Here is a 25,615-nt window from a genome sequence, read left to right as displayed (position 1 = left end):
CACTCGCCTCTGTAGGCTATATGCTCTCCAAACGTGTTCCAGGGGTCCTGGGCCTATAAGCTAAGTTTGGAGTTATTTGGCCACTTTAGTTGTTATACAAACCATATCAAAATATATAGCCCTATAGGCTAGGCTACATGACAAAAATCACCCCCAAAAAGCCATGCGCTGTTTCTTGCCTTAGACTGCACACGCTGGGCATAATTCACAAGTGATCATATTGTCACCCATCACACTATTCTCAATTTAATCTGGCATCAGAGCACAGTTTCGGAGAAGCCTAGTTAACGGGAGGTTAAACGGTCCCGTGGAATTTGACTGCGGTCTTGACTTGCGACTGCTGGTGTGGCGGTAATACGGTCACAGTTCGACTTTGTCTCTGTGATAGAGATGGGAGGTGAAGTGTCTCTCCTTCTCTCTCCTCTCTCTGCAAAGCTATCCTCCGGAATGGTTCTTGTTACTGTCATTGTGCTCTCTAACTCCTGTCTCTCTCCTCCCCTAGGTTTATGTACTGGTCCGACTGGGGGACCCAGGCTAAGATAGAGAAGGCTGGCATGAACGGAGTGGACCGCCAGGTACTCGTGTCCGAGAGGATTGAATGGCCCAACGGCATCACTCTGGGTAAGACTGGTACCGCAGGGAGGGAGGAAGAGCTACATGAGGAGAACTGATACAGAGACAAATGGGAGGGAAGTGAAGACAGGGAGAGAGAGGGAGGTGAGTAGCGATAATAGGAAAAAAAAGATGAAGAGCAAAAGTTGAAATAAGATGAAGAATCGTGATGAATAAGGAAGTGTTCGCAAAAGAAGCCCCCCCCCCCCCCCCCTCTCTCTCTCGTTTGACACATAGTCATGAGTCACTCAGTCAGCGGTTCTCTGTCATCAATCAGTGTGTCGTTTGTTCATTCAACAGGCTGTGAAAGAAGTGGCCAAAGCTCTGCCATCAATACCCCAATCATCCTCCCTTCCATCCCTCAGCGGGCCTGTGCCAATTTTACTCCTCTCCTCTCCCTGCTCACCACTAATGATGAGACGTAAAATGACAGAGCAGAGAGCAGGGAGAGAGAGAGGTGGAATTGAGGTGTCGCTAGTCTGGGCTACATCTGTATGAAAACAAATTATGTCGAGGGTTAGAGGAGCGAGAGTAAAAGAGAGAATAGCTCTGGCTGGCTAATTTGGTTTCTTTGGGGGGGAAAAAGGGGATTATTTTCCCTTTGTAATCTATTTCACAGCCAGCAGGCAGACAGAGTAGATAAGAATGCTTTATTGTGTGAGTGGAGAGAGGTGAGGTTGTGAATTCATTCAGCACCACTGTTACCTGATTCACACCCCTGCAGCTGTGTTATTACATACACATTTATTTTGCTGACCTGCTTATGTGATTCCATAGCAACTTGCCTACTACACACCTACACACATCCAGTTGTAATAGATTGATATTAGCATTCGGTCAGGTGAAGATAAGTGCCAGGCTCAAGGGCATTTTGGCAGTATTCCCCACCTGGGGATTGAACCAGCAACCTTCTGATCGCTGATGGAGGGCCTTCACTAACTAGAGGGCCTTGCTGTCAAAGTTGATTGATATTCTATAGGAACCAGAACTCCATCAAGCTCTCCGTCTAGACCTTTTCTCGTTAACTTCCGAAGGAGTGTTGTACAGTACATTAACCTGACCTCCCACTCGTTTTCTTTTTTCTCTCTCTCTCTCCCTCTCCCTGTCTTCCTCCCCCTCTCACCCACCCTCTCTCACATCCCTCTCTCTCCCCCGTTCTCGCTCTCTCCGTCTACCCTCCCCTCTCTCAGACCTATCTAACAGGCGTCTCTACTGGGTGGACTCTAAGCTGCACCTGCTCTCCAGCATTGACCTAAACGGTGACAACCGCAAAGTGCTGCTGAGCTCCCAGAACCACCTGGGGCACCCCTTCGCACTCACCGTCTTCGAGGTACGGAGGGGAGCGGTGGGGGAGTGGGGGGGGACTGTGACATACTAGCGGCAGTCTCTTTCAACAGCTGCTAAGTCATCGTCACAGGAAGATCCATGCTACTGTATGAGCCGGGCATGCCAGATGAGCGGCGTACAGGGTCGATGGAGGTGATAATGAACAGGTAGTGAGGAGGGAGATGGCCAATAAGAGCTAAACGGTGGCAATAAGGAGTAATAATGGAGATTGGAGAGTCGGGGGATTGGATGAGATTACAGAGGGCTGGCTGCTCTAAGGGCTACCAGTAGATCACTGATAATGTGGGTCTGGCGGAGGGTGCACACAGAGGGAGACACTCTTCTTTCAGAGGGAAATCCATCATGACCAGAGAGAGTGTGTGTGTGTGAGACCACTATCCCAGTCTCTTTGTGGCAGCAGCGGTTAGAACACACAGACCACTCTAAGATTCATATCCTCCAGCTCTGTGTTCTGCAGTAGCCAGCACCCAGGAAGAAAAAAAACAAATTAAAAATCCTCTACAGTTCCAGCGGTTCAAGCCTCTGGTCCTCAGTACTGCAGGGCCCTAGAGGATGGAGGGGTAGAGGGGTCATACATCACAGCCTAGTTCGCCGACAGGGAAGGACTCTCCACACCACCTCGACTCTCCTCCCCGAGGCCTGTGGCCGGGGTGTTGTAAACAGGAAAATGTTTGTCCTCCCCATCTTTGTTTCACTGTTGTCTGAGCTGGATAGGGTGGGGTGAGAGGGACTGAGATGGGAGCTGACTGTGTGGATGGGCTGTGACGGGCAGAGCAGACAGACTGACAATCAGAGTAGAGTGAGGGACTGACAGGTTTGTGCAGGGGTGGGATGGAGAGAATGCGAGGGACTGACAGATGAGTGCAATGCCCTTTCTAATCGGCCATTGTGGGTGAGTGAGTGTACTCCTGTTCTAGACAGCTTACCTGAAAGAACTCTCCAGGCTTTTACTGAACTATCATCTACAGGAGCTGACACCCTGCCCAGTGGAGCTACAGCTTGCCGGACATTTCCCATAAGGAATAATATGATGTAATGCGAGGAAAGGTGTGAGTAGATCTGAGCTGATCCAGAACCAGTGTTAAGTGTAGTAGTGTCAGGGCCGGTAGTGTTAAAGGCTGGGAGATGACTGATCTTAGATCAGTGTTAAAGGCCTGGGAGGTAAGCTGTCTAGAACAGGAGTACACTCACTCACCCACAATGGCCGATAAGGAGGTGGTTGTCTCATGGCAGGTAGTGGCTCGGGGATAAAGCCTTCAGACATGAAAGAGTCACCTTGATCTCACTGTTAAGCCCAGAGTTGTACCTGTACGTGGCTGCAATGCCTCAACTTTGCCCTGTGAAGTTTTAAAACAAAAGGAGGGAGAGAAGAAGAGGGGAGGAAGGTTTATCATCCTGAGGATATTTGTCCTATATCATTTGGGCACTCCTGTCATGTTTTAAAAAGGTTATCTGAATTGAATCATCCCTGAGAGAGAGGGAGAGCGAAAGCGAGAGAGAGAGAGGGATGGAGAAGGAGAGAAAGAAAAACAAGGAGAGATGGAGGATAAAAGAATCCTCCATTGATAATCCAGGGAGGTTAGATAATGCACCCAGGAACCACCTGCACCAGACCTCCTGCTGTCAGCTGACCTTTAGAAACACAAGGATTTGTAAACAAACCTATTTCTGCACTTCACCGTAATTGAGACCGAGGGACTAAGCCTGAGCACATGCCAGAGTCAGTTAGCCCCTTTACTCCACATCTCTCAATGTCGATCTTTCTCCCTCTCTCTCTCTCTCTCTCTCTCTACCTCTTATCCCTTTCCCTCTGTTTCTCTCGCGCTCTCTCTCTCTTTCTCACTCTCTCACCAACTCTCTCTCCTCTTCTGTCTCTCTCTCTCTCTCGTTTCATGTCTGCTCGTGGTTGCAGATGAATCCGAGGTTGCCTTGGCAACCGTGGAACCATCACCTCATCCTCCGCTCCTGCTGCTATGGTATCACTGGAGAGGCTGATAAGGAGGCATTAGATGAGAAAGAGAGAGAGTCAGAGAGAGAGAGAGAGAGGAGGTGTGCTGAGGAAGAGAGGGAGGGAGGGAGAGAGAGAGAAAAGGACAGAAAGTAATTAAAAGTTGTAAATCTGGATCAGGTCTGGGTCCATTTGGACTGCTTCGGAGTATAGCCCCACTCGATGTATGTATAGGGAAAAGTCATTACATGTACCGATGGAAGTCAATGACTGTTTTCTCCTTACACCTACACGTATGGGAGCACCACGTAGTGTGATATGCTACTTCCTCTTTACTGTAGATTTTGGAATGATATTGGATCATAAAAATGGTCATTGAGTTGCCTTAGAACGCCCTGGTTATACTTAGATGTGTCTGTGGCAACAATGGGGCCCCCTTATCTGCAGGCAGATATGACTTGAGCCTCTCCATGACTCCCAGCGATTGCCTCTCGTCCCTCTGCCCCGTGCACCTTAGAAGAAAAACTGCTTATGGTATGTTGAGGACTGAGTCTATCCCATCCCAACTCTCCCCTGTCTTCCAGGACCGTGTGTACTGGACAGACCTGGAGGATGAGGCGATCTACAGCGCTAACAGGCTAACAGGCCGCGACGTGGCTACGCTAGCCGAACACCTCAACAACCCTCTGGACGTAGTGGTGTTCCACGAACTACGGCAACCCAGAGGTGAGTGACAGACGCGTACAAAACATTAAGAACACCCGCTCTTTCCATGACACAGACTGACCAGGTGAATCCAGATGAAAGCTATGATCCCTTATTGATGTCACGTTGTCAAAATTCACTTCAATAAAGAAGGATTTGTAAGCCTTGAGACAATTGAGACGTGGATTGTGGACGTGTGCCATTCAGAGGGTGAATGGGCAAGACAAAGGATTTTGGTTCCTTTTGAACGGGGTAGTAGGTGCCAGGCGCGGCGGTATCTGTCAAGAACTGCAACGCTGCTGCGTTTTTCACGCTCAACAGTTTCCCGTGTGTGTCAAGAATAATCCACCACCCACAGGACACCAGCCAATTTGACACAATTGTGGAGTCCACGTCCCAACGAATTGAGGCTGTTCTGAGGGCAAAAGGGGTGGGGGGGGGCAACTCAATATTAGGAAGGTGTTCCCAATGTGTGGTATACTCAGTGTATACACACATACAGACAGTAGTAGTAGCAGTCGTAGTTACAGTATTTATGTTGTAGTATTTTGGGGGATAGAGCACTGGAACAAAACTGGCTGTGTTATTTTGCCTGAGGAAGAAATGGGTCAAGTGCCAAAAGTAGATGTCCTAACCGACTTGCCAAAACAATAGTGTGTTAACAAGAAATTTGTGGAGTGGTTGAAAAACGAGTTTTAATCACTCCAACCTAAGTGCATGTAAACTTCCGACTTCAACTGTATATGTCTGTCTGCTTGTGTGTTACACTGGAAAATGTGTATGCCTCCTTTCGTGGTGTGTGTGAGCGCGTGTGTGCGTGCGTGCAAGCATGTGCGGTGCACGCCTGTGTGTGTGTGCATTGTGTTTTGATCCTTTGTTTTCCCCTTCTCATTCAGAGGCATGCCAGTCTTGTCTCAGTGCCAGTAGAGTGGAGCTAATTAAAGTCTCTCATTATTAAATAAAGAGCTCTACTAATAAAATATAAGTCAAAGAATTAAGCATGCCAGGTCCTAAAGCTGGAAACAAAACCACTGGGTCTAAATGAGGCAATATATGAATGAACTACTGCTGTGCTGCCTGCTGCGGAGTTAACCTGCGTCCCAAATGGCACCCCATTCCCTACATATTGGTCAAAAGTAGTGCACGATATAGGGAACCGGGTGCAATTTGAGACTCAGATTTAGTTTCTCATGTACAGTATCTCCAAGGGGAAATATTTATCATAGTGCTACCTCTGCAGAATTGGTTACAGGAAGATTTCGCTACCCTATTCTCTGTCTTGCTTTGGCTTTGACTCTCTCTCTCTCTCTCTCTCTCTCTCTCTCTCTCTCTCTCTCTCTCTCTCTCTCTCTCTCTCTCTCTCTCTCTCTCTCTCTCTCTCTCTCTCTCTCTCTCTCTCTCTCTCTCTCTCTCTCGCTCTCTCTCTCTCTCTCTCTCTCTCTCTCTCTCTCTCTCTCTCTCTCTCTCACTCACTCTCTCACTCACTCACTCACTCACTCACTCACTCACTCACTCACTCACTCTTTTCATAACCCAAAATGAAAGATCATTCAATACACCTACACTTCATTTTAAATGGTTCTATTTTCGCACAGAAAGCTTATTTCTCTCAAATGTTGTGCACAATTTTGTTTATATCCCTGTTAGGATATAAACTTTGCAAAGATAATCCATCCACCTGACAGGTGTGGCATATTAAGAATCTGATTAAACAGCGTGATCATTACACAGGTGCACCTTGTGCTGGGGCACAATAAAAGGCCACTCTAAAATGTGCAGGTTTGTCACACAACAAAATGCAACAGAAGTTTTGAGGGAGTGTGCAATTGGCATGAAGACTCCAGGAATGTTAATTTCTCCGAGGCGGCTTATGATAGAGAAATTAACATGAAATTATCTGGCAACAGTTCTGGTGGGCATTCCTGGAGTCTTCATGCCAATTGCACACTCCCTCAAAACTTCTGTTGCATTTTGTTGTGTGACAAACCTGCACATTTTAGAGTGGCCTTTTATTGTGCCCCAGCACAAGGTGCACCTGTGTAATGATCACGCTGTTTAATCAGATTCTTAATATGCCACACCTGTCAGGTGGATGGATTATCTTTGCAAAGTTTGCAACGTCGTTTTAGAGAATTTGGCAGTACGACCAACCGGCCTCTCAACCGCAGACCACGTGTAACCACGCCAGCTCTGGACCTCCACATCCGGCTTCTTCACCTGCGGGATCGTCTGAGACCAGCCACCCGGACAGCTGATGAAACTGAAGAGTGTTACTGTCTGTAATAACGCCCTTTTGTCGGGGGGAAAACTCATTCTGATTGGCTTGACCAATTTCCTTATGTGAACTGTAACTCAATAAAATCGTTGGAATTGTTGCATTTTGCGTTCATTTTTTTGTTCAGTATATTTCCCCCTCAGCTTTTGTTTTTTCGCTTCTTTTTTTTTGTCTGTGTGAAACTGAACTTTGAAGCTAGCTGAGTTTCTGTGCGAGCAGAGTATTGCACGTTCTCTGCAGGGTTTACAGCATCCTCCTGTCTAACAGCACACATCCCATCCCTTATTATTGTCATCCTCTACCATCTCGTCTTCACGGTTGCATAATATAGGGAGCATGAAAGCCGTTTCTCAAGTCCCTGGAAGCCCAGTTCAAAGAATTTCAAAGACGCTCTCTCAAGTCAGTTTTAGACCGAGTGAGGTGTGTGCAGCCTTATAGGACGGGAAGGGGGTTGTTTTGTAACGGAGCTTAATATTTGTGAGACTTTTTGCCGTGCTGCCACCTCCCAGTGTTCTTGAACTTGGGATTCTATTTGAAGTCATTGTTACATATGGCGGGCGAGAGAGCGCACCTGTTACCCACTTCACAATAATGTGTGATATGTCTCGGTTGTTTCTTCTCCCTAGCTCCAGACAGCTGTAACGTGGGCAGTCTACCTAACGGGGGCTGTGAGTACCTGTGTCTCAAAGCCCCACAGATCACAGACCACTCCCCCAAGTACACCTGTGCCTGCCCCGATGACATGGAGCTCGGGCCCGACATGAGACGCTGTGTCACAGGTAAACTGTTTAAACCGTGTCACACACTTTTTCTTCCCCCACTCCCCCAGCTCACCCACATGATAACAGATGATGATTCCATCTGCCAATCAAACTGTCCTCTGGGAACACTGTTTCTTTTCCTATCCCCCTCTCTGAAGACTCTCTACGTCGAGAGAGAGAGAAAATACACACACACACACAGGCCACCGGGCAGCCTAACTGAACTGCAGATACTCTCTCTGTACCAGAGAGAAACTGAGTAAATACAAAATGATGTGTTCCCTATAATGTGTGCTCGACAAGCATTTTCTGAGTTGTAAGTGCAGAGAAGGCAGTTTTGAGTAGTTCAGACCCATTTTTGTTGATGTCTGTTCATGTAAACTGTGCAGCTATCGCTGTCTGTGTCTGTTTACGAGGAAAGGCTTGTCTGTGCTATCAGTCGAGCTGCCAGCCTGATAACTCTCGGGTCTCTGTTTAATGTGCGCTTCCCCCCTGCAGTCAAACCCAAGACAACCACAGCAGCTCCTACCACAACCACCACTACTTCCACCCCGGCTCCGACTACAGCCACTACTACAACCACAGCTACTTCTACAACCACGACTCCAACCAGTACAACCACAGCTGCTCCCACAACCACCTCCACAACTGCGCGGCCACATACGGCCAAAACCACACGTCAGCCCAGCACCACGCGGTCGACCACAGCTTCGACAACGTCCCCCCCTCCTCCTCCCCCCAGGAACACAGCTTCATGGAGGACACCCCCCTCCACCTCCTCATCCACCACCGCGTTGCCTGCGGCCTCCACCCCTGGTCCCCGCTCCACCTCCGCGCACAGCCCCCCTCTACCCCCGAACAACATTCAGAGAGAGAACGCTAACCTCTCCCACCGCTGTAAGTGGCTTTCAGAAGTGTGTGTGTGTTTGTGTTTCAGTGAGGGCGTGTCTATACATGTATATACAGATGTGTATCAACAATGACGCACTCTTGTCACAACGACGGAGCAGCTCCTCTCCCATTCAAATTTCCTCCTGAGCGCTCTTCCCTCTGTTCTCCACCTCTCTTCTCTTTACCTGTGACAGACAGTTTGAGTGTGTAATGACAGACTAGGCCACTCTCTACAGTGTATGAGAGCGTCAGTCAGTACACACGTCTGTCCACCCTGCCTCTCCTCTCCTCGTCAGAGGGGTGTGGCTTTCCTGTCAATCAATCACATTGATTTTTAAAGCCCTTTTTACAACCAGCAGTTGTCACGAAGTGCTCATGCAGAAACCCAGCCCGAAAACTGTCAGCGCTAACTTACGCTTGCAGACCCGTTGTCCCTTCCCATTGTCCCTTCCCATTGTCCCTTCCCTCATCTGTCATCTTGAGTCCTGCAGACCTGGGATCACTTTCTTTCTCTCGCTCTGCCTGTCTCTCTCTCCCTCTCTCTCCCTCTCTCTCCCTCTCTCTAGGACTCATTCCCTTTTCCTTTTGTTGTCCTCCTTTCAAACAAGCTTTATTGTCAACGACAGCTTGAGAGCAACATACTGTGTATGGAAAACGACAATGAAATGACAATGAAAATGACTTAAATTGCTTAAATTGTGTTTCCTGGGCAATCTTTTTTTTAAGACAACAAAGTCAGTTGTGATTATAGTTGTGACAATGGGAAATCGCGTCTGCGGTGAGCTTTGTTAAAACTGTGTGCTGAACAGACAAATAGAAAATCAATGATTCAACTTACACCACTTTCATCGGGCTCTTTCAGCTTGCTCTAGATAAAGACACTCAGAAAAACACACTGGATGACTCACCACGTATGTACAGTTGCAGTCGGGAAGTTTACATACACCTTAGCCAAATGCATTTCAACTCCGTTTTTCACAATTCCTGACATTTAATCCTGATAAAAATTCCCTGTGTTAGGTCAGTTAGGATCACAACTTTATTTTAAGAATGGGAAATGTCAGAATAATAGTAGAGAGAATGATTTATTTCAGCTTTTATTTCTTTCATCACATTCCCAGTGGGTCAGAAGTTTCCATACACTCAATTAGTATTTGGTAGCATTGCCTTTAAATTGTTTAACTTGGGTCAAACATTTCGGGTAGCCTTCCACAAGCTTCCCACAATAAGTTGGGTGAATTTTGGCCCATTCCTCCTGACAGAGCTGGTGTAACTGAGTCAGGTTTGTAAGGCCTCCTTGCTCGCACAGGCTTTTTCCCACAAATTTTCTATAGGATTGAGGTCAGGGCTTTGTGATGGCCACTCCAATACCTTGACTTTGTTGTCCTTAAGCCATTTTGCCACAACTTTGTAAGTACGCTTGGGGTCATTGTCCATTTGGAAGACCCATTTGCGACCAAGCTTTAACTTCCTGACTGATGTCTTGAGATGTTGCTTCAATATATCCACATAATTTTCTCACCTCATGAAGCTATCTATTTTGTGAAGTGCACCAGTCCCTCCTGCAGCAAAGCACCCCCACAACATTATGCTGCCACCCCCGTACTTCACAGTTGGGATGGTGTTCTTCGGCTTGCAAGCCTCCCCCTTTATCCTCCAACATAACGATGGTCATTATGGCCAAACAGTTCTATTTTTGTTTCATCAGACCTGAGGACATTTCTCCAAAGAGTATGATCTTTGTCTCCATGTGCAGTAGCAAACCGTAGTCTGGCTTTTTTATGGCGGTTTTGGAGCAGTGGCTTCTTCCTTGCTGAGCGGCCTTTCAGGTTATGACGATATAGGACTCGTTTTACTGTGGATATAGATACTTTTGTACCTGTTTCCTCCATCATCTTCACAAGGTCCTTGCTGTTGTTCTGGGATTGATTTGCACTTTTCGCACCAAAGTACATTTATCTCTAGGCGACAGAACGCGCCTCCTTCCTGAGTGGTATGACGGCTGCGTGGTCCCATGGTGTTTATACTTGTGTACTATTGTTTGTACAGATTAACGTGGTACCTTCAGGCATTTGGAAATTGCTCCCAAGGATGAACCAGACTTTTTTTTTCTGAGGTTTTGGCTGATTTCTTTAGATTTTCCCATGATGTCAAGCAAAGAGGCACTGAGTTGGAAGGTAGGCCTTGAAATACATCCACAGGTACACCTCCATTTGACTCAAATGATGTCAATTAGCCTATCAGAAGCTTCTAAAGCCATGACATCATTTTCTGGAATTTTCCAAGCTGTTTAAAGGCACAGTCAACTTAGTGTATGTAAACTTCTGACCCACTGGAATTGTGATACAGTGAATTATAAGTGAAATAATCTGTCTGTAAACAAATATTGGAAGAATTACTTGTGTCATGCACAAAGTAGATGTCCTAACCAACTTGCCAAAACTATAGTCTGTTAACAAGAAATGTGTGGAGTGGTTGAAAAACAAGTTTTAATGACTCCAACCTAAGTGTATGTAAACTTCCGACTTCAACTGTATATATATATATATATAGCGAACAGACAGTGTTGTATACTTGTATTCCACCACTATGGTAAAGCACCCAGTGCTCTCCCATATATCCCAGGTGATAGAGAGCCACCGTCAGGCCAGAGTTTGTTACGACAGTCTCTGGGAAGTGTTAATATTGATTAGTGTGTGTAGTAGTTATTTATGAGGAGGAGCACAGCGAGAGTCGCTGGGTTTGTACATAAAAAGTAAGCAGCAGAACCACGCCAGGCTAAATTATGAATGTGGTGAGCCTGCCCTGGAGTCTGGACTATACAGGTGGAACCATTGCTGATCACTCTACAGACACGGTGTAGTGGGAGCGAGGGAGGGGAGCTGGGGGGGCAGAGAGTTGAATAGAGAAGAGGGAGGGAGTAAGGAGATGGTTGTGATTTGGCAATGTGGTACAGAGAGGAGGGGGAAAGAAGGGATGGGAAAGGTATAGTTTAAGGGATAGAGAGAGAGAGAGAGAGAGAGCCTAAGGGTGAGAGGAGGAGTTAGAGAGTAGAGGACAGAGAGAACAGATGGGAGTTAAGAGGAGAGTTTAGTGAGCTGACAGAAAATGATGTATAGAGGAAGAAGAGGGAGAGAGTTTTAGGAAGAGTTAGGAGGGGATGCTCCAGTAAGCAGTCTCTCTCTGGTCCCCTAACAAACCAGACTTCAGAAGCAAAAGCATGTTCCAATGTTCTAAGAAGGGGGAAATTGCTCCTACTACTACACCGCAAAACAGTCGAAGGGAGGGGGGCGGAGATGGACGGGGGAAAATGGGACACGACGAGCGCTTTTCCCGATTTTCCCGAACCCACAGGCCGCGTGTGTTATTCCGAGTTGGTGCAGCATTACGCTGTGCACGGCAGAGCGGAAAAAGCGCAGGCGCTGCAACTGAAAGATGAAAGCGAAACAGTGGATAGTGGTGTAGTAACAAAACACTGGTACAGCTCACACGCACACCCACAGACAGAGAGAGAGAGAGAGAAATTGACCCTGCAGGTCGAGGTTCAGAGACAGTCAAAAATGGATCAAGTGTATGTTCTGTGCGCTACTTTAAAATCCCTCCCCGATAATAATGCTCCATAATGACATTCACTCTTTTCAGCACCTTCAGTCCCCTCATTCCACAGTTCCCACCCTCCAGAGCCTCAGGGTCAGTTCTTTCATAACACATTTTAATACGATTTGATTAATCCCCTTTTGGAGTCTTAGAGCCTATTGGACGTCACTCGTGCTTTGGGAACCACATGACATTTCCTCCACTTTCGCTTAGTCAGAAACTACCATACAATACCTCCAGTTTAGAGTATTAGACTCACTCACCTGTGTGTGTGTGTGTGTGTGTGTGTGTGTGTGTGTGTGTGTGTGTGTGTGTGTGTGTGTGTGTGTGTGTGTGTGTGTGTGTGTGTGTGTGTGTGTGTGTGTGTGTGTGTGTGTCTGTGCGATAGATTCATTCATTATCTGATTGTGTGGAGGCTATCATTATGCGGCTGTAGTCTTTATGATCTGCCCTGTTAATCTCCCAGGCAAGGCTCCATTATAGCTGGATAATTAGAGTGTTGCTAATGGCCCAACAGCCCTAATGGGGAGATGAGGCTGGATTTATTTCCTCGAGAAGGCCTGAGCTCCACACAAACCTGGGTTAGAGGTGAAGGGGAGATGGGGGAGAGATGGGGGAGAGGGGGAGATGAGACGGTGGGACAAGGGACCATTAGACAAAACATGGGAGGGGTAGGGAAGAAGGGAGGGCACTACCTCTATTTTATTAATACATTTTTTATTTCACCTTTATTTAACCAGGTAGGCCAGTTGATAACAAGTTCTCATTTACAACTGCGACCTGGCCAAGATAAAGCAAAGCAGTGCGACAAAAACAACAACACAGAGTTACACATAAACAAACGTACAGTCAATGACACAAAAGAAAATAAAAATCTAAAAATCTATGTACAGTGTGTGCAAATGTAGAAGAGTAGGGAGGTAAGGCAATAAATAGGCCATAGAGGCGAAAATAATTACAATTTAGCATTAATACTGGAGTGATAGATGTGCAGATGATGATGTACAAGTAGAGATACTGGGGTCCAAAAAAGCAAGAGGGTCAGTAGTAATATGGGGATGAGGTAGTTGGGTGTGCTATTTACAGATTAGGTGTGTACAGGTTGAGTGATCGGTAAGCTGCTCTGACCGCTGATGCTTAAAGTTAGAGAGGGAGATATAAGACTCCAGCTTCAGAGATTTTTGCAATTCGTTCCAGTCATTGGCAGCAGAGAACTGGAAGGAAAGGCGGCCAAAGGAAGTGTTGGCTTTGGGGATGACCAGTGCAATATACCTGCTGGAGTGCGTGCTATGGGTGGGTGTTGCTATGGTGATTAGTGAGCTGAGATAAGGCGGGGCTTTACCTAGCAAAGACTTATAGATGACCTGGAGCCAGTGGGTTTGGCGACGGATATGTAGTGAGTGCCAGCCAACGAGAGCATACAGGTCGCAGTGGTGGGTAGTATATGGAGCTTTGGTGATAAAACGGATGGCACTGTGATAGACTGCATCCAGTTTGCTGAGTAGAGTGTTGGGGGTTATTTTGTAAATGACATCGCCGAAGTCAAGGATCAGTAGAATAGTCAGTTTTACGAGGGTATGTTTGGCAGCATAAGGGAAGGAGGCTTTGTTGCGAAATAGGAACCCGATTCTAGATTTAATTTTGGATTGGAGATGCTTATTGTGAGTCTGGAAGGAGAGTTGACAGTCTAACCAGACACATAGGTATTTGTAGTTGTCGACATATTCTAGGTCAGAACCGTCCAGAGTAGTGATGCTAGTCGGGCAGGAGGGTGCGGGCAGCAATCAGTTGAAGAGCATGCACTTAGTTTTACTAGCATTTAAAAGCAGTTGGAGGCCACAGAAGGAGTGTTGTATGGCATTGAAGCTCGTTTGGAGGTTTGTTAGCACAGTGTCCAAAGAAGGGCCAGATGTATACAGTATGGTGTCGTCTGCGTAGAGGTGGATCAGAGAATCACCAGCAGCAAGAGCGACATTGTTGATATATACTGCCAGAGGTCCGGACAACAGGCCCTCCGATTTGACACACTGAACTCTATCTGAGAAGTAGTTGGTGAACCAGGCGAGGCAGTCATTTGAGAAGCCAAAGCTATTGAGTCTGCCGATAAGAATGCGTTGATTGACAGAGTCGAAAGCTTTGGCCAGATCGATGAAGACGGCTGCAGAGTACTGTCTTTTATCAATGGCGGTTATGATATCGTTTAGGACCTTGAGCGTGGCTTAGGTGCACCCGTGACCAGCTCGGAAACCAGATTGCATAGCGGAGACGGTACGGCGGGATTCAAAATGGTCTGTGATCTGTTTATTAACTTGGCTTTCGAAGATTTTAGCATGGATATAGGTCTATAACAGTTTGGGTCTAGACTGTCTCCCACTTTGAAGAGGGGGATGACCGCGGCAGCTTTCCAATCTTTGGGGATCTCAGACGATACAAAAGAGAGGTTGAATAGGTGAGTAATAGGGTTGCAACAATTTCTGCGGATAATTTTAGGAAGAGAGGGTCCAGATTGTCTAGCCCAGCTGATTTGTAGGGGTCCAGATTTTGCAGCTCTTTCAGAACATCAGCTGTCTGGATATGGGTGAAGGAGAAGCGGGGGGGGGGGGTTGGGCAAGTTGGTGGAAAGCTGTGTAAACGTGTAAAAATGCTTATTGAAATTTTTGATTATCGTAGATTTATCGGTGGTGACAGTGTTTCCTGACTTCCCTGAAAAGTTGCATATCACGGGGGCTATTCGATGCTAATGCAGAACTTATGCTTATTTAAGATAGAGAGGAAAGCACTTTTGAAGAGCAACCAGGCATCCTCTATATCCTTCCAGGATACCCGGGCCAGGCAGATTAGAAAGGCCTGCTCGCTGAAGTGTTTTAGGGAGCATTTGACAGTGATGAGGGTTGGTCGTTTGACCGCTGACCCATTACGCATGCAGGCAATGAGGCAGTGATCGCTGAGATCCTGGTTGAAGACAGCAGAGGTGTATTTAGAGGGCAAGTTGGTCAGGATGATATCTAAGAGGGTGCCCATGGTTACGGATTTAGGGTTGTACCTGGTAGGTTCCTTGATAATTTGTGTGAGATTGAGGACATCTAGCTTAGATTGTAGGACGGCCAGGGTGTTAAGCATGTCCCAGTTTAGGTCACCTAACAGTATGAACTCTGAAGATAGATGGGGGGAGATCAATTCACATATGGTGTCCAGGGCATGGGGGCTGAAGGGGGTCTATAACAGGCGGCAACGGTGAGAGACTTGTTTCTGGAAAGGTGGATTTTTAAAAGTAGAAGCTTGAATTGTTTGGGCACAGACCTGGATAGTATGACAGAACTCTGCAGTCTATCTCTGCAGTAGATTGCAGCTCCGCCCCCTTTGGCAGTTCTATCTTGTCGGAAAATGTTATAGTTAAGGATGGAAATTTCAGGATTTTTGGTGGGCTTCCTAAGTCAGGATTCAGACACGGCTAGGACATCCGGGTTGGCGGAGTGTGCTAAAGTAGTGAATAAAACAAACTTAGGGAGGAGGCTTCTAATGTTAACATGCATGAAACCAATGCTTTTACGGTTACAGAAGTCAACAAATGAGAGCGCCCGGGGAATGGGAGTGATGCTATGGGCCGCAGAGCCTGGATTAACCTCTACATTACCATAGGAACAGAGGAGGAGTAGGATGAGAGTACGGCTAAAGGCTAAAAGAACTGGTCGTCTAGTGTGTTCGGAACAGAGAGTAAAAGGAGCAGGTTTCTGGGCGCGGAAGAATAGATTCAAGGCATAATGTACAGTATGGTAGGATGTGAGTACAGTTGAGGTAAGCCTAGGCGATGAGAGAGGTTTTGTCTCTAGAGGCACCATTTAAGCCAGGTGCGGTCACCGCATATGTGGGGGGGTGGAACAAAAGGGCTATCTAAGGCATATTAAGTAGGGCTGGAGGCTCTACAGTGAATTAAGACAAAAATTACTTACCAGCAATAGACAAGCCATATTGACATTAGGGAGAGGCATGTGTAGCCGAGTGATCATAGTGTCCAGTGAGTAGCTAGGCGAGCTGGAGGCACGGCGATTCAGACAGCTAGCAGGCTTGGACTAGCAGGCTAGCAGATGGACCTCGGGGACGTCGCAACGGGAGAGCCTGTTGAAACCCCCTCGGACGGTTACGTCGGCAGACCAGTCGTGACGGATCGGCGGGGACTCCGTGTCGGCAGCAAAGGGTCCAAGCCAATTGACAAAAGACGTAATTGAAGCCCAGGAATTGCTTGATGGATCTCTTTGGCTAGCCGGGAGATGGGCCTAGCTCCAGGCTAACTGGTGCTTGCTTCGGGACAGAGACGTTAGCCAGGAGTAGCCACTCGGATAGCAGCTAGCTAGCTGCGATGATCCGGAGTAAAGGTTCTGAGCTTGCGGTGGGAATCCGGAGAAGTGGTAGAGAAAAGCAGTCCGACATGCTCTGGGTTGATATCGCGCTGTGCCTCTAGAGAGGACAGAAGGAGGAAGGAGAGGTGTTTTACTCTGCTTATCACTTGTTCTTCTAAACATTGTTTTTCTCTTTATATTCCCTTTTGTCATTCTTCTCTCTCTCTCTCAGCTGGGAATGAACACTACCTTCTGGGTAACAACATAACAGTGGCGATCCTGGGTATAGTGATCCCTGTAGGTGAGTACAAGTCTACTGTACCATGTGATGTTTGTCTGCTTCTCCCTGCTTCGTCCGTCCGTCTCCGCGTCTGCCTTGGCCACCCCTACAAATGACATTGCCTGACTGAAAAATGTGTGTGTGTGTGTGCATGTTTATTTTATTTTATCAGGAGCCCGTTTAGCTGTTGCACATGCGGCAGATATACTCTTCCTGGAGTCCCCAGAAAACATCAAATACATGACAGAGTACAGAACAGTTATGGACAAGAACAACATAAGATATTATTACAATACAATTACAATTCAAAGCAATATATTGTCAAGAGACAAAAAAAATACCTGAAAATACTATTTAGACACTATTCGTATATACATATTCATGTACTTATATAGAGTACAGTTCAATTAGATATTCAGAAAGAGGAGAGGGGTGTGTGTGGTGTGAACGTGTGCGTGAGTAAATCATGACCGTGTGTGTGTGTGTGTGTGTACTGTAGGTTATGAAATACGAGACAATCTATCCTTCTATCATTGAGGTGGACATAGTCCCCCACCCCCCCCCCCCAAACAGTATCCTTATTTTCCTGGTTTTGTGCTTCCCATTTAGGTTTGATCCAATAAGCATATAAAAACAGCCCATGTGACAATGTAGGCCTACTGTAAATGGTTAACTTCTTCTGGCTGCAAGCCCGACGCCGGTACACTTATGACAACAGCCAGCTCAAGTGCAGGGCGCGAAATTCAAGATATATTTTTTAGAAATATTTAACTTTCACACATTAACAAGTCCAATACAGCATTTGAAAGATAAACATCTTGTGAATCCAGCCAACATGTCCGATTTTTTAAATGTTTTACAGCGAAAACACCACGTATATTTATGTTAGCTCACCACCAAATACAAAAAAGGACAGACATTTTTCACAGCACAGGTAGCATGCACAAAACCAACATAACTAACCAAGATCCAACCAAACTAACCAAGAAACAACTTCAGATGACAGTCCTATAACATGTTACACAATAAATCTATGTTTTGTTCGAAAAACGTGCATATTTGAGGTATAAATCAGTTTTACATTGCTGCTACCATCACAGCTACCGTCAGAAATAGCACCGAAGCAGCCAGAGTAATTACAGACACCAACGTCAAATACCTAAATATTCATCATAAAACATTTCTGAAAAATACATGGTGTACAGCAAATGAAAGACAGGCATCTTGTGATTCCAGCCAATATTTCCGATTTATTAAGTGTTTTACAGCGAAAACACAATATAGCATTATATTAGCTTACCACAATAGCCAGAAACACAAGCCATTTCCCAGCAGCAAAAGTTAGCGATCGTAACAAACCAGCAAAAGATATATAATTTTTGACTAACCTTGATAAGCTTCATCAGATGACAGTCCTATAACATCAGTGTAACGACAGTCATATTCGTTCTCCTCCTCAGACGAGGAGGAGCATGGGTCGGACCAACACGCAGCGAGGTATGATGACATGATTATCTTTATTAACAATACGAAACTAAACACACGAAGAACACTTGATAATTTTACAAAACAACAAAACGACGTAGACAGACCTGAACGAGAGAACTTACATAAAACATGAAGAACGCACGAACAGGAACAGACTACATATACTAACGACAACGAAACAGTCCCGTGTGGTGCGAACATACACTGACACGGAAGACAATCACCCACAAACAAACAATGTGAAACCACCTACCTTAATATGGTTCTCAGAGGAGATGAAAACCACCTGCCTCTAATTGAGAACCATATCAGGTCACCCATTTACCAACATAGAAACACATAACATAGAAATGCCCACCCACACTCACGCCCTGACCGACTAACACATACAAAACAACAGAAAACAGGTCAGGAACGTGACAATCAGGTTATACATACACTTATGTTTTGTTCGAGAATGTGCATATTTAGAGCTGAAATCAGTGGTTATACATTGTGCTAACGTAGCATCTTTTCCCACAACGTCCGGATATTTATCTGACACTCACATATTCTGACCAAATAACTATTTATAAACATGACTAAAAAATACATGTTGTATAGGAAATGATAGATACACTAGTTCTTAATGCAATCGCAGTGTTAGAATTCTAAAAATAACTTCATTACATTTACATTTAAGTCATTTAGCAGACGCTCTTATCCAGAGCGACTTGCAAATTACGACATAAGGCTTACGTTATGGCGAGATAGTGCCCAAAACCTGGGCGCAAAACTAATAGTACACAGTTCGACAGATATATGAAATAGCATCATAAAATGGGTCCTACTTTTGATGAGCTTCCATCAGAATGTTGTACAAGGGGTCCTTTGTCCAGAACAATCGTTGTTTGGATTTAGAACGTCCTCTTCTCCAGTCAATTAGCACAGAAAGCTAGCAAAGTGGCGCGAAGCTCTCCTTCCTGAACATACGCAGACAAAGCGACACGCCTAACGTCCCGAAAAAATTTCAATAATCTAATAAAACTATATTGAAAAAACATACTTTACGATGATATTGTCACATGTATCAAATAAAATCAAAGCCGGAGATAGTAGTCGCCTATAACGACAGCTTTCCAGAAGGCAATTCCAGGTCCATCCTTGCGCTTTCCAGAAAACAGGAAATGGGTGACACGTCATTCCAAGAGGATTTATTCCACCTCAGACCAACATAATCACTCCATTTCTTCTCTCACTGCCTCTTGACATCTAGTGGAAGGTGTATGACGTGCATGTATACTAATACGTATCATGCCCATTTATAGGCAGGCCCTAGAACAGAGCATCGTTTTCAGACTTTCCACTTCCTGGTCAGGAAGTTTGCTGCCAAATGAGTTCTGTTTTACTCACAGATATAATTCAAACGGTTTTAGAAACTAGAGAGTGTTTTCTATCCAATAGTAATAATAATATGCATATTGTACGAGCAAGAATTGAGTACGAGGCCGTTTGAAATGGGCACCTTTTATCAGAGCTACTCAATACTGCCCCTGCAGCCCAAACAGGTTAATTCAGCCCATGTGACAACGTAGGTCCTACTGTAAATGGTTAACCCAGCCCATGTGACAACGTAGGCCTACTGTAAATGGTTAATTCAGCCCATGTGACAACGTAGGTCTACTGTAAATGGTTAACTTAGCCCATGTGACAACGTAGGCCTACTCTAAATGGTTAACTCAGCCCATGTGACAACGTAGCCTACTGTAAATGGTTAATTCAGCCCATGTGACAACGTAGGCCTACTGTAAATGGTTAATTCAGCCCATGTGACAACGTAGGCCTACTGTAAATGGTTAATTCAGCCCATGTGACAACGTAGGCCTACTGTAAATGGTTAACTTAGCCCATGTGACAACGTAGGCCTACTCTAAATGGTTAACTCAGCCCATGTGACAACGTAGGCCTACTGTAAATGGTTAACTCAGCCCATGTGACAACGTAGGTCTACTGTAAATGGTTAACTCAGCCCATGTGACAACGTAGGCCTACTCTAAATGGTTAACTCAGCCCATGTGACAACGTAGGCCTACTGTAAATGGTTAACTCAGCCCATGTGACAACGTAGGCCTACTGTAAATGGTTAATTCAGCCCATGTGACAATATACTGTAAATTAGAACAAGAGCTCATACAAATAACATTGTGCCTGAAGACCATAGGGCATCAGGGCTTAACCCCTCTTAAGTCAGATGTACATATTACCCATGTTATCACATACTACAGTATATAGCCCTTTGGCTTAAGATGGCCAGTACCGATACTCCAGGATAAACCTCTATTATGTCTGAATTGACTGGTGATCAGCTTAGTGTGTAAATGACCTTGCTCTAGCATACATTATGTCTATAATTGACTCTTCAAAATGAGATATCCCAAACCCCGGCCCGTTAAAGACATCCGACTGTGTCTCTCACCCTCTCCTTCCTTCCCTCGCTTCGTTCCCCGTTTCCTATCTCTAAATGGTAAATGAAACGGTTCATTCTCACCCAATGTTTCTGGGGAGCTTCAGAGCTGAGCTATTTGGAGACAAAAAGCTGATTTTTTTTTTCTTTCAAAGGAATGTTTACACGAGAACAAAGGGGTTTCTTGGAATTCAGGCTCAATAATGGAAGGGTCTCCAGTTCCCCCCACCCCCAACAATAGACCAATTAGACTGGGCCTTCCATGGGAATACCGCCATGCTCCGGCTGATAAGGAAATTAGGACTGGGAACGGCAGCCAGACATGGCTTAATCTTTTTCCCTATTCCCATTCCCACCACTACACCCCCTATTCCCTGTTCCTGGAATACCACTATACCCAGCCATGGATTCATTGGAATGCTATGTGTGTGGTCATATGTGTGTAGAATAGCCATGTGTGATTGTGCACGTGCAATGCTTCTTGCTAAGTGTTTGTGGTTGGGTTTGGGTGTGAATGCGCATTCATGTGTCTGTGTTCAAGGGTGTATTTGTTTTGTATTTCAATAGGTGTGTTTTTTTTCGAGAGACCATGTGTGCATAGATTGATTGCCGTGTGTGTAAGAGCACATGTACCGTATGTGGGTATGCGAAAGCTCCGCTCTGCCTCCCCTGGCTGTGTTAACGCTCCCGCTGTGTGTGTGTGTCGCTGTGTGTGTGTGTGTCACACACGCAGTTCCTATCCTTGCCACAGTGGTCATCGGCCTGCTCTGCACCGCCGGCTTCCTGGTCTGGCGTAACTGGCGCCGGAAGAACACGAAGAGTATGAACTTCGACAACCCCGTCTACCGTAAGACCACGGAGGACGACGATGACGAGATTCACATCGGCCGTACGGGAGAGTCCATCGGTCACGTCTACCCCGCTGTGAGTGGCAGCGCCCACCAGCCATTCATAGCCCTGCCCCTGGGGGGCGGGATCACAGACAGCAACTCCCATTGGTACTCTGGGGCACCCGTGCACCCTGCTGGCAAATGAGTTGAGAGTGGGTGGGACTTGGAAGCAGAGAGAGGGTTTGGGTGTAAGTCTCCTTAGGTCTGTGGAAGAAAGGGAGAGGCTTACATCCTCACACACACATACACACACACTTAAGTCACAAAATCATTCCAAACCCACCCTTGGTCAAAAACACTCACATTGACGTTGAGCCCTTCATCACCAGTCTACCACTACATTATCACTCTCTTCATTCACCACTTTTGACAGTATGTGTTACTGTGCTATCGTTGTGCGTTAGGGAAGCACAGCGCTCGGTGTTTTGAGCTTTATCTTCTCACCTCGGAAGACTTGGGCTGTATACCAAATGACACCCCGTTCCCTATATAGTGCACTGCATTTGATCAGAGCCCTATGGGCCTATATAGGGAATAGGGTGCCATTTGAGATTCAGATTTAGTGAAGGGAGAATCCCTGGTTTTGTTCCTTTGGAGTGTAAATTAGGCACAAGGGGAACGAAAACCAGAACAGAAATTGCACCTTAGATGATGGGACAATCTTTAATCATATTAATTTATTCCAGATTATTCCGGTTTTATATGTATTTCTCTATGTAAATAAGTGTTTTGTTTTTCTAGCAGTGTATTTGTAAGGTATCTTAGATACAGACGAGCAGGTAAACATGAACATGAACCAGAGCAGACAAAGACAAAGAGGTAGGATGGGTTAGCGCTAGGATCAGTTGGCATGGCGACATGTGTGGCTGTGGTGGCGCCGTGTGGTAGAGACAGCGGGAGATGGGCGTAGGTGACAGGTTATACACACACACACATACACACACAGTTGGTATGCTACAGTGTTGTGCTAAGAGGCCGTGCTGAAAACCTGCTCCCCTTCAGAGTGCGTGGTGGGGAACAAGCTTCCTCCTGTGCTTTTGCTCTTCTCCTTCTCTTCTCCTCTCTTCTCCTCTTCTCCTCCTCTTCTCCTCTCTTCTCCTCCTCTTCTCCTCTCTTCTCCTCCTCTTCTTCTCCTCTTCTCCTTTTCTCCTCTCCTCTTCTCCTCCTCTTCTCCTCTCTTCTCCTCCTCTTCTCCTCTCTTCTCCTCCTCTTCTTCTCCTCTTCTCCTCTTCTCTTCTCCTCTCTTCTCCTCTTCTCCTCCTCTTCTCCTCTCTTCTCCTCCTCTTCTCCTCTCTTCTCCTCCTCTTCTTCTCCTCTTCTCCTTTTCTCCTCCTCTTCTCCTCTTCTCTTCTCCTCTCTTCTCCTCTTCTCCTCCTCTTCTCCTCTCTTTTACTGTACTGTGTGTTAGCTGAATGGTGTGTCAGTCAAATAGAGACGTCAGAGTGTCCTGAGGTGGATCAGGCGTCCTTCTCTGTAAGCGCATGCAGCTCTCCTCACATCGCGGCCAAATCAGTGTGCCGGGGATCGAGGGATGAGGAGGAAGAGGAGTGTGGGATCTGCAAGGAGAGCTTCTCTTCTCTCTTCTGCTCTGTCGCTCCTCAGATTTCTTCAGATTTCTCTGATTTTTTTCAACAACAACAAAAAATTCCACTGCCTTTTCTTCTATTTAGCCTTCTGGCCTCTCACTCCTCTCTCTGTCTCTCTCTCTCCCTTTTTAGCTTACCTTTTCACACTCGCACACCCAGACACACACCCAGACACACACCCAGACTCACACCCAGACACACAGTGTGGTAACATTGTTTTATCTGCTCTCTGCAGCGCGTGGCGCTCAGTCTGGAGGATGACGGATTCCCCTGAGGGGCACGCCATGTCCCCGTCCACGTCCTCCCCCCTCCGTATCCCGGGGCGACCACACTGCAGAGGAGAGGGGCACAGAGAGAGAGAGAGAAAGAGAGTCTGCTCGTACCGTACACCCCCCATGGACAGGGGGGGGTTATCTTTTACTTATACGTGTACCCCTCAACCCGTGTCACTAAAACACGTCCCTCTCTCTCTCTCTCTCTCTTACTCCTAACTAAAAACATACTACTACATTACTACTACTACCACTACTACTAGCTACTACTGTGCTGTCCTCTGCCCTTCTCTCAGCCCCCATTAGTTAGTAAGTTACTGTAGTTACCAGTAGTGGTGAATGCTGCTGTGTGTCTTAATGATGATTAACATCATTGCCCCGTCAGAGCACATGTAAATAGATGCTGGCTGGACCTCCCTGAGCACCTTGCTGTAGTTTACTTTGCCAGGAACAGAGGAAAGGCCAGCTGTGTTTTAATTATTATTTTGTGTTTGAATTTTATTTATTGTTTGTGTTTTGCTGGTGTAAATATGATAAGCCGGACCAGGCCTGTGCCACTGAGGATAGGCTACGCGTGGGCAGAGCCAAGTTGGATGGTGGTGAGGGGGGGGGTAAGGGAGCGGGTTTGTAGGGAGGGGCTGTTGTGCCAGAGGGCAGCGCCACAAGAAGAAGCAGCAGGGCAGAACTCGGGGGAGGGAGGATTATGGGTAATCCGCTCTGCTGGCATCAGAGATACACAGAAGTAACTAGATAATGAACAGGTGTACAGGGGACGGGGTGGGATGGGGGATGGGGGCGGGAGACGAGAGAGGAGGGGGGTCTTTTTTGAAACTAGGAACTGTACAAGCCCTGCTGTTGTTGGACTCTGTCTGGGAGTAGGTAAGACTTTGGAAGAATTGTTTTGAGTGACTCGATAGAAGAGGAGCCATTGTTCCAACGTCAAGCACTGGATTTAAATATAAGGGAAAATGGCCACATAATAATGCTACAATTCTGAATATGAGGGACCAATGGAGAGGCAGAACATGGCTGTCTGAGTTCTCCTGTGTTAGTCATTGCACTGTTGATGAGAAAAATGAGAACCTGCTGATTGAAGGTACTGAATTCAACTACTCCATCTGTTTTCTGCAAGAAAGCACATAGGCTTGAGCCGGTACACATTCTAGTACATGCACACACAGACACTAAGAAAACACATTTCAGGCAACCCGATTCTGTCATTTTTTTCCCCCCCACCCCCGCACTAATTGGGCTTTTGACCAATCAGATCACCTCTGAAAAAGATCTGATATGATTGGTCAAAAGAGAAATTTGTGGGGGAATCTGAATTGGGCCACATGTCTAAACGCAGCCAAAGAAGCACACACATACAAACATCATTTGGCAGGCTGCATTTGTAGCGCTCACAGCACAGCTCACTGGTTGATTGGTTGATTAATGATAGCTATACATCATGGCTCTCTTTCTTCCAATAGAAATGTCTGCTTCCAGGGTCCCTTGGGGAGGGGGGGGGGGGGCTGGACTGACAGGAACAGGAAGGGTCTTCCAGGATTAGATCTGCCTTCCCCTCCAGAATGGACCGCTCTGCTCCGGAACTCTGCTGAAGATGAATGGAAGTGATTTATCTCTGTAGAACGCTGCTGACATGGTGTCCTGTTATAATCTGACACGCACTTCCAACACAGCCTTCAGTAGGCAGTTACTGTAGCATCGTTACACTAGCTACTGTCTGCAGGTCTCAATAGGAAGTTAGTCTCTTTCCACGACTGTTGTTGTGCCCATATGCAGATCCATGCCATGTGCTACTCTACACATAAAAGTGGATTTGTGGTTATTGGAATTTATTTATATTGAGTGAACTGACCAACTTATGTGGAACCCAGAGCTTCCGGACCCCACAGTTGTCTCTGTGCTGCAGTGTTCAGAGGACTGTATTCGTCTCACGTTTCACTGAAGGAGACATTTTACCGAAGGACAGTCTAAAAATGGTACTATGTTCTCCTATCCTTAACGCCTCTCGCTATTCATCACGCAAGGTTGTAGTTTGTGGACTCCATCGATTCTCAAAGGCAATACAAAGTAACAGTGCAGCGTTTACAGTGCACAATGCCCGCTTGACTGAGCTTGGTTTATTTAACACATCTATACATAGACAGTTTGTTTATGGGTATCATTTAAGAGCA

General features: G+C 46.2%; 1 protein-coding gene across 4 annotated transcripts in view; it reads left to right on the top strand.

The window, feature by feature from the left end:
- Positions 1–24,191, top strand: part of LOC139577559 (low-density lipoprotein receptor-related protein 8-like) — a 263,472-nt gene extending 239,281 nt beyond the window's left edge. Inside the window, exons 12-19 of one of the 4 annotated variants that reach the window (XM_071404636.1) lie at positions 503–621; positions 1,803–1,942; positions 4,492–4,633; positions 7,514–7,666; positions 8,147–8,545; positions 16,706–16,774; positions 21,418–21,608; positions 23,396–24,191. In XM_071404636.1, coding sequence (XP_071260737.1) covers positions 503–621; positions 1,803–1,942; positions 4,492–4,633; positions 7,514–7,666; positions 8,147–8,545; positions 16,706–16,774; positions 21,418–21,608; positions 23,396–23,434 — 1,252 coding nt within the window. In that variant the 3' untranslated portion in view covers positions 23,435–24,191. Of the gene's footprint in view, positions 1–502; positions 622–1,802; positions 1,943–4,491; positions 4,634–7,513; positions 7,667–8,146; positions 8,546–16,705; positions 16,775–21,417 lie in introns of all 4 variants that reach the window. The other 3 variants (XM_071404638.1, XM_071404635.1, XM_071404637.1) reach the window with 3 other exon arrangements.
- Positions 24,192–25,615: the final 1,424 nt, after the last annotated feature.

Source organism: Salvelinus alpinus, chromosome 6 (assembly GCF_045679555.1).
Source record: "Salvelinus alpinus chromosome 6, SLU_Salpinus.1, whole genome shotgun sequence".
Taxonomy (NCBI): Eukaryota; Metazoa; Chordata; class Actinopteri; order Salmoniformes; family Salmonidae; genus Salvelinus; species Salvelinus alpinus.
This window is presented reverse-complemented; position numbering and strand designations above follow the sequence as displayed.